This window comes from Ostrinia nubilalis, chromosome 4 (assembly GCF_963855985.1).
Source record: "Ostrinia nubilalis chromosome 4, ilOstNubi1.1, whole genome shotgun sequence".
Taxonomy (NCBI): domain Eukaryota; kingdom Metazoa; phylum Arthropoda; class Insecta; order Lepidoptera; family Crambidae; genus Ostrinia; species Ostrinia nubilalis.
In genome coordinates, this window is record NC_087091.1 from 3,489,336 (window position 1) to 3,506,838 (window position 17,503).

Here is a 17,503-nt window from a genome sequence, read left to right on the forward strand (position 1 = left end):
GTCCTATTCTGAACCTCTAGAGTGTTAAGACACCCAACTCAACCACAAATCCTGTCTACCAAGCACCAAATTGAGCTGAATTACTCTATTAACCCTGCGATATCCTACATTATGCAAATAGAGGCCGTTAAGACATCGTAAAGCAGTTATCAGAATATTACCGCGGCCAGTAGTTTAAATCACTTAGGTACACTCGCCCGTAAGTGGTAGGTGCGCCATGAAAGTCAATGATCTATCGAACAAGACTTTTGCACTGCACGGAAAATTGTTTCACAACTGCGTTGTAATAAAAGTTGCAAACCAATTTAGTGTTTTGGTTAGGTTAAAGTTTATGTAGTCAGTTTAGATATAGAAGTTTTTATGTATGTCAGATGCCTAATGGTTTATTAAATCTTTCACCATACTCGTAGTTGCTTGATGGAGTGCGTACCCGTACGTCCCGCCAATACCTTTCTGAGGAAATATGCGGAGGTTTTTAGTGGGTAAGGAATTTTCTTCCGCGAAATACATGTCCACGTTATTCGGTAACAGGCGTGATACGTAACGACACATAATTTTTGTCAAGTAAACGAACGTTTGTCACTCAATATGAGCTTGTATGCCATCTTTCTTTATTAACTTTCCGATGGAAATTGCCGATGGAAATTGCCGCATCCTACAAACAAAAGGTGCCAGATTATACCCAAACACGTCTTAATTTGCAAAGGTTGTCCACTTTAAACCTTACCGAATTTATTCGCGATTAAAATCCGTAACTTATTTATTCCTTTTGCGCAAATTCAATCGTCAATTTGTTGGATTGATGTAATTTATTTCTGTTCGCTCCGAACGTTTGTTTCCGTTCGCCCAATATTTATTTTTGAAATTTTCATTTACCGTAACGCTCGCTGAATTGGTAGAGTCAACGTGTAAATTATAAAATTATTCGCTTTTTTATTATCTTTGCGGTTTGTCGAACAAATTAACATATGAATGTTTGTGGTTGAAACAAACGTGTATTTATTACGGGACATTTTGAACGGCGGTTAACAATGTTTTAATAAATTCACACAATAGATGCGGAAAAACACGACGCGAAATTTCATAGTTTTGATTAGTAGAATAATATTTTTGTAACATTTATACGTGCACGACTCCACGTGCATTAATATTAGCTAATGTTAAAAACCTTTTGTTATAGGTACATGTAAATAACTCTATATGGTGTAACGATGATGTTATGACAAATGAAAACCTGGAAGAACATGACAAGTCTAAAAAAATAGAAATTTTAAAGTAACTAAATTAAAAAAGTTATTGCCTTTACTTTACGTGGGAACAAATGTCGATATAAACCCACGGCAGAGTCTGAATGTAAATCAAAGCTCGATCCTACATTCCGACAGTCGAAGCGTCAATCTACATCGAATCGCTATTTCAGCAGCGCTGATAGCCCGATAGGTCCTTACCTCACTTGGCTACCGTCAGAGTAAATACAAATGAGTAGGTCATCTTCATAGAAACGCACCGAGCGCGGTTTGTATGTGCACCTCACCGCTAATCCACGCTAAATTTTGTCAGTGTGTGCGTGCGCGCCGCATACGTATTGGCGCGCTCACATACAAACCGCGCTCGGGCGTTTCTATGAAAATGACCTACTCGTTTGTATTTACTCTGCTACCGTGCCTGAATGACTATCTGAACACCACAAAATAAAAACAGACTGGGGATAGATAGTATTGCAATAGTAGCTTACGGTAGTTTCTCGTGGCTCTCTTGATTGATTTTTCTCGATTGTTCTCGATCGATTTACATAACGAAGGAATAATATTTGAAGTTCTCTGCAGTAATAAAGTGAAAGTGTTGCCAAAGTTTTAGGAATTTTGCCATCCATGCAGTTAAGGGTTAAAACCAAGGTATGGTTAGCCATCCATTACCATTTTTTGGTCTCTTCTTACGACTCTAAGTCCAACAAGCTGTACTTTTGGCCAGGATCTGCAGTTGGAAAAATCGTGAACAAATATTTTTCTAAAGCATCCTTTTTTCCGTCGATGGGGACGGCCAGTGGATATTGTGGGACTCTTACTAAAATCCGAAAGCCGCCGCAAGTTATTATCCTAACCTGGACATTCGTCCGCGGCTCTTTTTAAAGTATCCCAGTGCAACTGGGCCTCACGAGGCCGCCGGCAAAGGCAATGCAAAACACTTAGCGGTCAGACCATATTTGTCGCCGCTCAGCGGATATAGGCGTCATTTCCCAGAGCTGATGCCAGTTGCCTCTGTCACGTAACACACACGGTTTATTTGATGCTGTGTATCGACAGTTTTATTTTATTTAACAGTTTAAATACAGTACCTAGTACCTTGTTAGTTCACACCCGTTTTATTGTTCTACTGTGTTTGCTAGCTTTTGGTAGCTAAGTTGTAGTAAGGTGTGATTTTCCAATAAAATGTAGAGCTTAACCATCTCACGCACGTCCATAAACGCCTTTGTAAATAATTCCTAAAAACACTTTCATTTACCGCTAAGTTTTTAAAAATCAGTATGCCTCTACCGTGCCACCTTACCTCTACCCGCCTCAACCACAGCTTATCTCGTTGTATTAATTAAATAAAATAGTTTCGTTTACCTTCAGCCGTACGCCTTCCAACCTTTATTGTGCTATAAACCTCTGTACAAGTGCATAAAACTAAATTGAGTGAGCGCACCCCATCGCTTTTTAAACGGGTTGTATGGTTCCCAAGGCAGCCACAAGCCATCGGTGGGTTTCCGGAATATCTGCAAATGGCTGGTTTTATTTCCAGCCAGTATCGATAATGGGCGGTCGCTATTCGCTCCCAGAACACCGCTTCCGTAGCCCGTGAATGCTGGAATTCCTGTTTTACACGGTACACCTTCAGAGAAATTGAGTCACCAAAATGAATAAATTTCAAGTTTATATTCAGCAAATGTATTTTCTTATCCTCTCACGACGAAAATCATTATCATCACAGTTACATAAGATAATACAGTATTTAGCTTGACGTGCCGGTCGTCTCTACATACTACATAAGAATTTACAACTTTCCTAATCTGAAATATTCCCTGAAGAGTGTTTCAAGTGTGTAGGTACCCAAGCTAACGCGTCTGTATGAGAACAATACTCGCACAAACTTAAGAAAATATGCAGTATACGTGAGCAATTCTCACAACGGCACGCGGCTCATCACCGTTACGCGGGTAGTAAAACCATTATTACGTGCATTCGATCTTATACTACCGCGCACTCCGCCGAGAGAAATACAAACACAGTCAACGGTTTTTACGTTTTATTTTTAAAACGTGAGGTTTTCAACGAATCCTTCGTTTTATTCAGGATTACTGAAGTGTAAGGTCAACAGCACGGGCGGTTTTATGGCCCTCAATAGCCTGTATCTCTTAATTAATCTTTTGTAAGGGGAACTCAATCACAGTTTCGGAGCATTTTCGTTTCAAAGGAGATTGGCATAGCCCGATGGTGTAGTGGCGTAGGGAATCGACTCACACAATAGTCAAACAATGGGTGTTTAATCGTAAGTTACAACATAGAGCACTAGTAATTATTTATATTTGCTTTTCATCCTTAAACAATTATGAATTATTGACATACACATCTAGCCCAGAGTGCTTTGTTTCCGAATATTTACGAAAATTTCTAATCGTTTTAGTAACAATGATCCAACAGAATCTTAAGTTCATCAAAACAGTGATTCACTCGTACGAATTCCATGTAGACTCCCAACTTCAATTGAATCCGAAGTCTATTTAACAAATGATTAATTGATGGAGCTAGAGACCCCGCTCGCTCGTATTCACTTACTGAATTACTTAGATATCGAACGTTTCTCAATGAGAATGCACCACGCATTTATCGTAGAGGAATTAATTAAACCGTCCTGTTACAATAGACTATTAATGAGGATCTCCACGTCATCTAGTTATTAATGTTAATAACACTAATTAGATACAAAATATTATACTGTTTGGTAAACCTTTAGATCTAGGTATTTAATAAGTTATTTTAGGAATACTCGTATAATAATATATAGGATCTAGTTTTGTATAAAATCGTGTGGTAAAAACCTGCCTATGTTTGTATGATCTATTTATTTTAAAATGTTAAGTAAATTTTTGGAAATGCCTTGGAAGGCTTGGAATTCAGAGCCAAAAAAGGCATTCGGGACTACTTATCCCGGAACCGGAAGCCCCGGAAGGCCCGGTTCTAAGTAAAGCTTTTCGCAGATGGCGCTAACGGCGGCAGTTTTGTGTTAGGTAGTTTAGTTTGGTTTTATAGGGAGTCGAGTGGGCTGGAACGGACGTTAAAGTAGTATAGTAATATTTTCTCAACAAACTTCTTCGTCATCATCAACCACTTTTATTGGCATTGGAATATCAAGGCTTAACTAACTCAGAGCCGTAAAACATCAAAATTAAAAAAAAAACTTTTTGACATTGACGTTTCAATGACAGCAAAACTCAATGAAATTGACAAGTTCGATCTGTAATTTTCTTCCAATATTTCGTCGTTCAAAATGAAAATCATGTGATAAATGTTGAATATTCATGCTTTAACTGATTGTGAAGAAGATAATAAAGAAGGACGCAAACAAACAACTAGAAGAACTGCAACCTTTTGACCTGTAAATAGGTTAGTATCTGTTGCACTAATATACACGTTACATGCGTCATAATTTTGTGAAAAATGTCTATTTTCCGCGAGTTTTTTCGTAAAATGAGTTCCTCGAGTCAACCTTCGTTGGCGCCAGTCGGTGTGCGCGGGATGAAAGTGCTGGACCGTGAGAAATTCTTGCGTAATATTCAAGTGCCCGTCCTCTACTTGAAGGAGGAGAATCTTTCAAAAATATTTAAACAGTGCAGACCGTATATCTTGAAAATAGAAAACTTCAAGCCGATAATGGACTTACAAGCAAATTCGTCATTCAACAAATGCATATACTTGCATCCTGAAAAGGTTACTCAATGGAAGGACATAGATGAAGAATCTCGAAACGTTCTGCAACAGTTTGGCGTAACTGAAAAGAATCTTACTTCGAAGGAAGTGCAATTGGGTTATGAAAATTGGAGCTATGACACCATATTTAAGGCTGTCCTGCCAGAAGATGAAGAGGTCATCAGTGGCTACTCCCAAATTGGCCACATTATACATCTCAATCTCCGAGAACATCTGCTGGAGTACCGGCAAGTAATAGGTCAAGTGCTGCTGGACAAGATAAAGACATGCCGCACCGTTGTGAACAAGAGCAACATTATTGACAATACATACCGTAACTTCAGTATGGAAGTGATAGCAGGAAAAGAAGACTATTTGGTGGCCGTCAAAGAAAATCGGTGCAAATTCGAGTTTGACTTTTCAAAAGTGTACTGGAATCCACGCCTCGGTAAAGAACACGAAAGAATCTTGGGCTTCTTGAAACCTGGTGATGTGCTGTTCGATGTGTTTTGTGGGGTGGGGCCGTTTTCAATACCTGCTGCTAAACGTAAGTGTACAGTGTATGCTAACGACCTAAACCCTGATTCGTTCAAGTGGTTGAAACACAATGCTGAAATTAATAAAGTAGATAAGAGATTATTCCAACCTTACAACTTGGATGGAAAAGACTTTATTTGTTATGTATTCAAAGATCACTTAACAAAACTTTGCAAGCGTAATACTCAATTCAGTGGAAAGATCCATGTCACAATGAACTTGCCGGCTATGGCTGTTAAATTTCTAAAGAATTTCAAAGGCCTCCTCAAAGATGAGGAACTAACGGATAAGTTTAATTATGATATAGTTGTGTATGTTTACTGTTTTGCTATCGGTGATGATTCTGTAGCTGAAGCAAGACAAATGGTGAATGAGAATATGAAGTTTGATCTCTCTAGTTTCATAACTGACATATTTGATGTGAGGAATGTCTCCCCTAAAAAAGAGATGATGCGTGTGACGTTCAATCTTACAAAAGAGATCCTTTTTGATGGCCATAAGTCCTGTGCTCCAGTCGAGCCTCCTGCTAAAAAGACGCGCACCACCCCCCAAACTACTATGACAGCCCTCTGACATAACATTATGCATTTTCTTTTCTTCATTATGTGTAACATTTTCTTTTACTTTCTGTTTGCATTGCTGTATCCGAGCAAAGATGTTTATGATTATTCTAAAAATTTTAAAAAGCAACTTGAAACTTTTTAAGTGTAATTCACTGTTATGGCCACGTTTTATTTCATCAATCTGAATTCATCAATTCTTGTGAATGAATCGATCAATTCTAAATGATGAATATTAAGATTAGAGATCACAGATCTGCTGAGTTCCAGGGTTACGTAGTATTTCAGTCTATTGTAAAAATCTATTTTTTATTGCTCTATGAAAACTTATTTATAAGATATCAAAATTATGTTTAATAATTAGTAAATAGTGTCTATCTATGTAGTAAATGGAATAAAATACTTTGTTTTATTATTAATAATGCATTTATTGATGTATTTTAGTAATGACACAACTTAATAGAGTAAGAGAAAGAATACTAGAAGGCAATGTTAAGTTATACAGTTTATGTATGTATGTTCATATCCATAAAAATACATGTAAAATAGTTAGTGTCACAGCTGGCTATTCTAATAATCAAAATTACTTGCAGATCTTAAACTTATCTATTTCTGCTGATTTAATAATTACATTGTAAGTAGTGTAAATTACATAACATCAATGTTTATTGTTAACAAAGTTATAGATATTGCATTGACCTCAGATGTTTATCAATATTACATAAAATACATTACATTTGGTGTTAATGATTACAAATTTTACTTGGAATCTTGTACATAAAATACTATGGAAACGAAAGTTTATTCTTCTATGTAAACAAGATATATTCTTCTACATGTTGTAATAAGTTTTAAGTATATAATTTAAGTGATGTATAAATGTATGTATATTTTTGTGAATGTTCAAAATAAATTGAATGTGGAAAATAAATAATTTCCTTGTTTAATTTTATTTTCGTTAGTACTTATTATTTCCTAGATAATTAAAAAAAAGAATATACATTTTTTCCATTTCAGTATACTTATTATTATGTTGTTCCCATATTTAAAGACATGAAAATGTACGCAAATTCAATATTTCCGTTAAACTTCTGTGAGGTATTTGTATATTATCACACTTGATTACTAACAAACCATTTAAAATTCGTTTAACTTAATCATCTGTGAACAAGTTTGAAATGGCAAGAACGGAAATAATTTGAATATAATTAAGTTTCCCTCCAAAACTAATAATAGCACTCGGCTTTTCCCCGAAAAACGTCGCTCATAGGGTTGCCAGGCGTCGGCCAAATATTACCTTGTCCGGCCTGTCCGGCTTTTGTTAGGCTTTTTATTTGGTTGCCGCGCCAGGCGAAAGTCGAGCCACAGAATCATTTCAAGCGCACTGCAGGATGCTGGATAGTAACCGATGATGATAGTACTCACTCATGAACTGACACTAATTGCACCCCCCCCCCCCCCCCCCGTCACATGTCCGGCTTTTAGGGTAAAATGTCCGGCCAAATGAAACACAAAGTCCGGCTTTTGTGATTTTGGACCTGGCAACCCTAGTCGCTCATCTACTATGAAATATTTTTGGGAAAATAACAACTTGCAGTCCTAGACCTAACTTGCAGACCAATGTCACAGAATAAGTAATAGTACCCCAATGTGGAGGAATGTGGCCACACAAAAGTTACTTCGAAGGCACGGCTATAGGGGTAAACTGGGCGCCAATTGGAAAGAAGGGGGTAGTTTGTGAAAAAAATATATTTTTCACTTCACGAAGCGCAAGAATTCTATTTTTATTTTGCATCTCAATCGCTAGTAGGGGCGCCACAATAAAATTTGGCCCCAGTTAAAAAATCGTAGATCTGTGGCTGATTAACTTTAGTATACCTTCATACTGTAGCTACTGTTCATTAAGAAGTACACAGTATAATTATAATCAAATGTTTTATTGGTGAAACCTGCACGTTTGTAGTTCAAGGTCCCTCTACAATACCACTCTATGTGGACGATGTAATGATAGTAGGTACAGCCAATACGCAGGCTCATAGCAAAACTTAGTTTACCGAAGCGTTTCGTGCGTGACGAACCAACAAACAAGCGACAGCCGTGTAGCGTTTATAATGCAAATTTCGTTATACACACCTGATTAATTAATTACGTGTATGTTTGGTACAGAGTATACCTACACAACAGTAGTAAAGATGCCGCGGAAGAGAGAGAACGTCTGCGCCGAGCTGCCTGCCATAGATGACGTGTTAGAAGAATCGGAACAGGTAAAGTACTATCCGTTCGCGATAAGTTTGCCGCTGGCGATGTGACGTCACTCGAAGGGAAGCGTCTATAACTATTAACAAACTATACCTAGAATATTTTTTATTTATTATTATTTGATAAAAATTGTGTATTTGCGTAAAATAAGACACATTAATAATTGCGTTTAATCACTAACTAATTGCGTTTAATCGCGGTTGGGGGAGGGGACGCGCATTCCACGGACCTGCAAACTTAGCGCGAACGGGTAGTATATGTAGTTTTTACATTACTACTGGCTATAGGTACTTCTGTAGCCTTTACTAGTTCGGTGTTTGGGTGGTAAAGCTGTTGGTCTTAGCTACACAGTATTTACAGTGGTGGTTCTAATCCGCTTAGATTTTTTTTCTGTACATTTTAGCAGTCATTGACCTGCGTGGATGGCCGTCACAGATGCGCGTGAATCCTATGAACTACTAACTTTTATTAATTACAAAAAGTATATAAAAATAGTATTCATGCTTCTTAATGATGATTGCATGAAGAAAACCCAATTGAAAAATGCATCATGGGAAGGACCAGCAACATTAAAATTGACTCTTAAATAGATGTAAAAACTTTAAAATATTAAGTATGATTATGTACCACACATAATTTGAAATAAAGCAAATTAAATACTTGCATACATCGGCATTGAAATAAGGCAAATTAAATACTTGCATATCTTTTAATCTTATAAACGTGACATAGTTTGTTTTGGCTTCAACGCTCCGAAATGAATTTTATTGGATCAAAAGTTCAAAGTCGTGACTGCGAAGTACTGAAGATATCTATAGATACGTACTTACTTACCTTATACAGTTAGAACGAGACATGGGAAGAAAAACTTAATAACATAATTATGGCTCAAGAATCGCAAATTACAGCCTATAATATAAAAAACTAATTACAATTATTGATATAACTAGCTTTTGCCCGCGGCTTTACCCGCGTGAAATTTAATATGTCACAGATAGTCATAATTTATAGCTATTATATGTCATTCTGGGTTATAAACAATAATACTGTAAAGTTTCATCAAAATCCGTTCAGTAGTTTTTGCGTGAAAGAGTAACAAACATCCAGACATTCACACAAAGTTTCGCATTTATAATATTAGTAGGATAGTGGGATGCGTCATCGTGGGTCTTTTTAATGAAGCTCATTAATTTATCATTCTCTTTTGTAACCGATTAACTGTCGCTTTATTAATCTTGTAAAACCTCTATTTCCAGATACTCAGGCAATGCTTCCAAGAGTACCAACCTGAAGAGGTGTTTCTCTCGTTCAACGGCGGCAAAGACTGCACAGTTCTCCTAGACTTAACAATAAACATTCTACGTGAAATACATAAGACAGAAAACATAGAGAAACGACTAAAAGTAGTGTACTTCCGAACGAAAGATCCGTTTGTTGAAATAGAAGAGTTTGTGAATGAGATGCAACGACGGTATGGTGTGACGCTAATGGTGACAGAGGTGGGGGAAATGAAGGCTACACTTCAGAGGATATTAGACAGAGATGGACAATTGAAAGCCTGTCTTATGGGAACGAGACGGACAGATCCGTATAGCCAAGACTTACGTTTTATGCAGGTAAATATTTAGTTGATTGATAGTACACAGATGACACCTGCAGCCTACGAGTTATGTATCGCGAGTTAGATTGTAATCTAACGGTTTTTACAATCTCACGGTGACATAAACATACACACCGGATCTTAATTTGAACCGAATGGAAACATTACGCCTCACAGGTTGTATACCAGCCAGAGACTTAAAAACACATGAAAAAATAGATTTCATGTGATGCAGGCATAAAACCATTGAGGTAGAAAAAAATAAAATAAAAATGTAAACTTTTTTCAGAAAACCGATTCAAACTGGCCACAAGTGATGCGGGTGTCGCCACTGCTCAACTGGTCCTACCACCAAATCTGGAGCTACATCATTATACGGAACGTGCCTTACTGCAGCCTCTATGACAGAGGGTAAGTTAATTAATCCTTTATAGGGCAGTGGAATGTCCACCAAGGTGGACCGACGACATCATAAAGGTAGCAGGAAGGCGCTGGACCCAGGCCTCTTCCAAATACTGCCCATAGATCAACATACACTGGTCATTACAAAAAGGCATGTATTTAAATGATCTTTTTAAATTAGCAAAAACGGCAAATAAAAAAATCTAAATGGTCATCTATTTTAATGATTGATCCTCTTTCTTTGAGACATAAAATAAATGAAATCGATCGATATTTTAACCTCTTTTGAACTACGCAAAAAAATTTTGAGATGTAAAAATTATATCTGATCGTTACTTGCTGGTCCTCAAAAATAAAAGAAATGAGCGCCAAATATTCAATATTGTGATACTTTTTTAAATAATTCGATTTGTATAAATTATTTTTTGTCTATATCAAATAATCTTCAAAATAATTATGTTATGGTACTTATTTTTATTAAGTTGTAGTCAAAGGATGGAAACTATTTAAAGGCACTTGATGTTCATAGATTTTTTTTTATTAAAAAAGCATACTTAACACATTCACACTGCGTTATTGGGTCGAATTGACCTTAGGGGGCGTCCATAAATTACGTGAGGCTTTTAGGGGGGGGGAGGGGGTCAACAAAAACCTCACCAAATCTCACGTGGGGGAGAGGGGGGGTCTCGGGAAATATCACGTATTTTTTTCCATAAGAAATAGAGAAATAGTGTTTGCCAGAAAACTGGGTTAAATCTTAAGTAAAAAAATTGGCCAAGTGCGTGTCGTGCCACGCGCAGTGTAGGTTTCCGTAGTTGTCCGTCGTTATCACAATATATTTCAGAAGTAAGCAATTACTTCATCTAAAGTCACTTTTAATATTTTCTTCTAAGGAATTTTTATTAGGTATGAAATTTTATAATACATGAGTAAAACGACTATTAGTCTTGAACTAATTGATCTATCTTAACCGCTATAGTTTTCCTTGAAAGTTCATAAAAAGCACTATAATCTTGAATTTTTCCAGATTTATCAAGCCAACAGTTTAGTTTTTAGCGGGGGGGACGCCCTACTCGGACAAAAATTTGCACTTTAAACTTTAATATTTTGCAAACGGATCCCTAAATCGAAAAATGGTCTTAGAAAACCCTAAGCCATTTTAAAAGACCTATCCAACGATACCCCACACGATGGGGTAGAAGACGAAAAAAAAATCATCCCCACTTTACATCTAGGGGAGCTAGCTATCCTAAAAAAAATTTTTTTTTTCAAAATTTTATTCTACCGTTTTGTCGGCGTGATTAATATACATACCTCTACAAAATTACAGCTCCCTAGTGCCAATAGTTTCCAAGCAAAAACTCGGACAGACAGACAGCCAGACATATCGAAACTATATTAAGGGTTCCTTGTCAGGAGTAAAAAATGATATCTGTATGATGATAATGTCATTTTATTCTATACAGTCTAAACAAATAAAACTAAAAATGCTTCCGTCTGCATGTGTGAATACTAAAATGCAGAATAAATGACGAAATTAAGAAAATTATAAAACAAGTTCTTTTTTATCAAAATCTATTTTGCTACATTATTAGTGATTTTGTAGAAAGGAACAATTAGACTAGGTACTTCTGTAAAAAAACAATGTGACCCTAGTACTAACACTACACGTGTTTTTCTGGATCTATTCGTAATCAGTGGGCTTAGTGCGACTTTACACAATCGTCATCCGCTAGCGACTGCGTAAAAAATTACATACATTAAATGTATGATGATTACAGCGTCCCTAGCAAATACTTTCAAGAACTAAAATCTTTAACTTTATAGATCTTTTTGATGCACTCGTTAGCGACAACGTTAAAGCACACAAAAAAAATTTTTCTCAGTTATATTACTCCAAAATTATTAAATTTCGGATTTTTTTTAATATCACGTGAGATTTGGGGGTGGGGGAGGGGGTCAGGCAAAATCTCACCAAATCTCACCAAGGGGGGCGGGGGGGTTGAAAAATAGCCAAAATTGTCTCACGTAATTTATGGACGCCCCCTTAGGTGCTGGATGCGTTGGTGCGGGATGGATATATTCGGTCTTTTCAGTAGTACGAAAGATAAATATTGTTTTGCAATTGTTTCGTCAAACACAGTAAATATTTGGAAAAAAAACTTATCAGGTCCTTATAGGGTTTGCTCCCGGGAAATCCCGGTACTCATTTTTCCCGGGAATTCCCGATAATCTAATCCTTTATCTAGTTCCGGTACTGACGATGCAATTCCCGGGACTTTCGGTACTTTCGGGACTTCAATAATTTATTTTTAATAACAATTTTTTGACTAGATGCAATCACCTTTTTACGTACACACTATCAACAAATGAAAAAATATTAATAATGTTCCTAATTCATTACTATCCTTTTAAGACTGATTGTTTTATCTGATTGTACTTAGATACTACTTATTATTTCTTTCAACAGCGTGTTTTTTTATAAACCTAATTTAGTTAATTTATGTTTTGTCCCTAAGAGTAGGCGCACACCGTTGATTTTTCGTCGGCCGATAGTTTAGTCGGGCAGTTGATCAGTATGGGCAATGCCCATTGGGCATGTATGGGAGTGCGCACACTACGCCGATTCGATTTGGCCGATTAAAATCGGGCACAACTATCGGCCAACTAAAAATCAACGGTGTGCGCCTACTCTAACTCTTGTCGCTGCCTGTATTTGACATTGATAGAAAGTGAGAAAACATATTTTAACTAAAATAGGTTGATTAAACGATTGTTGCTTTTTATGAATATGGCGGTTATGATTTTTAATAGGCATTTATAACTAGTTTTGTCGTGTTGTGTAACTGTTTGGACTGATTTATTATTAAGGTAACAAACCAATTGAACTGAACAGAAAAAGTTTAATATTTTTGTTAACCTATTTACATTTTTATTAAAATTACGTACAAATTAGGTAATTTGTTTTAATAAATAATAACCATTCACGTGGGTACCGAAATTCCCGAATTTCCCGGTTTTCCCGGTACTGGCTTAGACCTGGTACCGGGAATTCAGTAACACTCCTTAGTACCGGGACTTGCAACCCCTAGGTCCTTACGACCCGATGTCGCACTAAAAGTAAACAAATATCGTTTAGTGCTTTTATAGTGTCTAATCGACCCGTTGAAAGATGACTTTATGGTCACTGATTACGGTCGAGATCGGTATACTAAGAGAAAATCAACCTTGCGATTTGAAAAAAATAAAGAGGTAAAAATTATGATGTCGGGTTCAGGGATGTCAGAAGTAAGAAATTATTTTACATAGCGCCTCTAGTCCCAAACTAAGCAAAGCTTGTAATTTAAACAAACATGGCAATGTACCATTCTGCTTGCTTATTGGCCGCTAAGCCCTTGGCCAACTCAGTAACCAATGACGGACGATTGTCACTCAACCACAAAGTACCGCGTAAATTAAAAGATATTTTTTAATTAAAAATATTAACCAATAATATTTTTTGTTAGATCAAATATATTTTAAAGTTAAGTTATACATAGATCGAAATGTATTTATTAGGTGATCAATATTAAAAGGCAAACTTGATATAAAAATCATCAAATTAACAAAATTAAAGATCAATAACTAAAAAAGAGGATCAAATATTATTTTTGTTTACCAAATATTAAAAGAGTATGTTAAACATAAATATTATGTTACCTTTAATGAAGATCATTTAAGATTTATCCGTAGATCAACTAATATAGACCCAATAATTAATATAAAGATAAAATATAATAAAAAACATCATTTATTTTTAAAAGTGCACATACAAAAAAGATCAATTAGTTTTTAGAGGATCAAATAATATTGTCCCTTACAAAAATCGACCCTCCCGTGATAAGCACTTTCAAACGTATGCATCCCCACTTCCCACCAATATTGGCACCATTTAAAAGCCTAGTTCTAAACTTCATTTCATTAAAGGAAAGGTTTTTACCCCAAAAATGTGTCTGTAGAAGAATCCAGAGTCACTTCTTCAAAAAATAGGTAGTTACGCTTGAGCCAACTTTTATGGCTATAAAAGTGTTAAGTTAGGATTAGTCGCTATCCATCTGTTAAAGAGGGCACGTGAGATCGTTGTTTGGTTTTATAACCATAAAAATTGGTCTAATTAATTGATCCCAGAGGTGAGCCCAAAATGAGGTCTTTTTTCAAGTCACATTTATTGTATATTATTATGTTAATCGTTTATTAAGAAATTAAATGTGTTTTTCTTTAAGGATATTTATTGGGCTTTCAAACAACACCAATATTATTGGGGCACCATGATTGTGTCAGTAGAAACGAGTTTTCCTGTAAAACGTAGGTGGGCCGATTTTTGTGATGACCAGTATAGTAATAATTGGGGGAGGCCTATATTCAGCAGTGGACGTCCTATGGCTGAAATGATGATGATGATGTTAAAGGCAGTGGGAATATAGTTCCCACCATATTTTGAACCTTATTCGCTTGTCTTAACGTCCAAAAACAATGACAAATTTGATTATGGTATGGCTGTTAAAGCGTTTAAGTGGAAAAACCAATGATTATTAAGAAGATTAAAACAACTTGTGCGAAACGAACGTTTGATTTTGTACTAAATATGTACATTACTCATGCTACTTCAGTTCAAATTACTCAATATTGTTACATCACAATATTGTTCATTATCATGATTTAGCTCAATATCAGCATTACACAGCACTACGTGTGTGATTCGATGATGATAGTTTTGTAGATAACGAAGATTTACGTACATAATAAGATCAGCATTGCTACTTGTAGGTACTCAAAGCATAATAATGGATGGCAAATTGAAAATCATGAGCTCACAATAAAATACAGCATGTATAAAAACATGTTAGCATTATGACGACGCAAAAATGTGACGTCATAACTCATCTACCATACAAAATCTATAGGAGACTCGCATCATGACATTCTCATTGAAATTTACTAGTGTTGTCCACTATGTATGGACCGACAAGGTCCATCCTGTCCTATATTATTCTGAAGATCGTATTTAACGTGAAATAGCAATAAAGAAATTGAATTTGAACCTTATAGACTCCTAAAAGTTTATATTAACAAACCTTTATATCCTCAGATACACCTCAATAGGCAGCACCCGTAACACCTGGCCGAACCCAGCCCTAGCTATCAAGGACGGTAATGGCTACCTTTCCTACCTCCCAGCATGGCGGCTGTCAGACGCGTCCCTCGAACGAGCCGGGAGGACCCCTCCCGTGGTCAATGGACACGGACACGCCAGCAATGGACACGTGGACAATGCACACGGATTAGAATCCAATGGTGATACACTTGTGGCGTGATAGAAAATTCTAAGTTTAAGTTCGGTTGGGTAAATACTAAATACTGATGCAGAGATAGGTGTCATCTATAGGTAATTGAAAGGTACAGCCCGGACAAGTTAACGCACCTGTAGTACTTTGTGTATTCACGTGTTGTTTTTAATTCAATTTTGTTTCGATTTCGTTTTTATGCGTATTCAATCGTTGCCTCCGTGGTATTCACCTATTACCTATTTTGAAGTTTGGTTCAAGTGATTGAACGTCAAGTGACAAATCGCTGAGTTATAGATGACCCACGCTGAACTGTCCCACCAAACTCAATGACAGGGGGGCGCTACCATCGTTCAACTATATGGATTCCAACATGGCAAAAATCGAAACCAGCGATCCGGTATTGACGGTGGCGCCCCACTGTCAATGTCATGGATAGGACAGTTCAGTATTTTGGAACTATACGATCCTATCGAGTAATCGTTCTATCGAAATGACATGTGAATAGGGATTTAGGACTGTTTTTCAATAGGACGACTTCTAAACGTCAACGAGATTTTGAATGTGTCAAAATACGTGAATTAGGCCCCTGACTGGAATGCAACTCACCCGCGCACCTTCCCGCGTTCACACTGTTCGTACCAGAGCATCGATGTGACGTCACGGCTGCCAGGTGCGCAGTTAACTCGACCGGGCTGTATACTGTAGCATAACTACTTAATATACAAAAGGTAAGGCAAATTCAGGATTTGCCTCAATAATTTTATTTGTCTCTCTAAACTTCAATGTGCTTACAGTAATTTTTATAATTGGTAAATTAAAATATTGGTGAGAAATATAATATAGAAGAAATGTAATGTAATTGTACTTCAGTGTGATGGTGCTACCGTTTTTAAATAATATCTGCCTATCATGAAAATTGGTATGAAAATTGAAGGTTGCTAATAAACTCGGTCGCTGCTATTCAGTTAAAATCAATATCTTAGATAGTCAATTTAAAGATCAAAATAATCATATTTTAATTAAATAATAAAATTCAACCCAACAATATTTTTGAAACTAATATTACTGAAATTTTATAACTGAAATAAGTTATCATTCTTTGGCCAATAAATAGGTGAATTTACATGATAGATGTTCAAATACTAGTACTTATTACTATTAATTTGTGGTGTTTACTGCCTAAATGTGATAAAAATTCCGCAATTTTTAATTTCGCTTGTTTTTTATAGCAGTGTGTTCAATTAATTTTAAGTTCATGCCGAAATACTGATTATGATGTATGTTAATTGTTATTCACTTTGTCATTATCACGCGTCATGCGTTAATACCGTACAATACAAAGGAAAACGTAACCTTTAAACATATCTAGAAAGTATCCGTCTTTTTAACTGTTTGCTTTAAATAATAATTTTACAAGATATTACTTAGGGAATATTTACTTACGTTTATTTAGCATAATTTACACGTTTTATTTACAAGCACCAGTGTTAGTTTAAAGGATCAAAATACGAATTGATATATTGAGCAATACAAACTTAGTAATCTCAGTTTATTTATTATTCCAGTAAGATTGTTTTATTCATATTTATTTTGTAGCTAAATAACGTAACATTATCACAAATACTTTACAAATTAAACGTATTTTGTTATGTCCAATTAAAATTGTTTTGTTTTACAAACATATTATTGTTCACGTTTATTTTAAATCGAATATTCCACTGTGATTAGTCTTTACGAAACATTGACTACTTAATAAATATGTACTTAATAAAAAAACACAATAAAAATGTAATACTACCTATGTAAAAAAAATGTATACCGATAATAATGTACTTTACCTTGTTGAAATAAAAAACTTGTCTTTTAGAT

At 35.9% G+C, this 17,503-nt stretch overlaps 2 protein-coding genes across 2 annotated transcripts; both read left to right on the forward strand.

The window, feature by feature from the left end:
- The first annotated feature begins 4,475 nt into the window (after positions 1-4,475).
- On the forward strand, positions 4,476-17,500 carry LOC135088495 (uncharacterized). Its single transcript, XM_063983321.1, has 5 exons — positions 4,476-4,646; positions 8,215-8,310; positions 9,562-9,921; positions 10,195-10,316; positions 15,436-17,500. The coding sequence occupies exons 2-5, from the start codon at positions 8,239-8,241 to the stop codon at positions 15,659-15,661; spliced, it is 780 nt and encodes a 259-aa protein (XP_063839391.1). The 5' UTR covers positions 4,476-4,646; positions 8,215-8,238; the 3' UTR covers positions 15,662-17,500.
- LOC135088490 (tRNA (guanine(37)-N1)-methyltransferase) lies at positions 4,644-6,980 on the forward strand. Its single transcript, XM_063983314.1, has one exon. The coding sequence runs from the start codon at positions 4,701-4,703 to the stop codon at positions 6,057-6,059; it is 1,359 nt and encodes a 452-aa protein (XP_063839384.1). The 5' UTR covers positions 4,644-4,700; the 3' UTR covers positions 6,060-6,980.
- Positions 17,501-17,503: the final 3 nt, after the last annotated feature.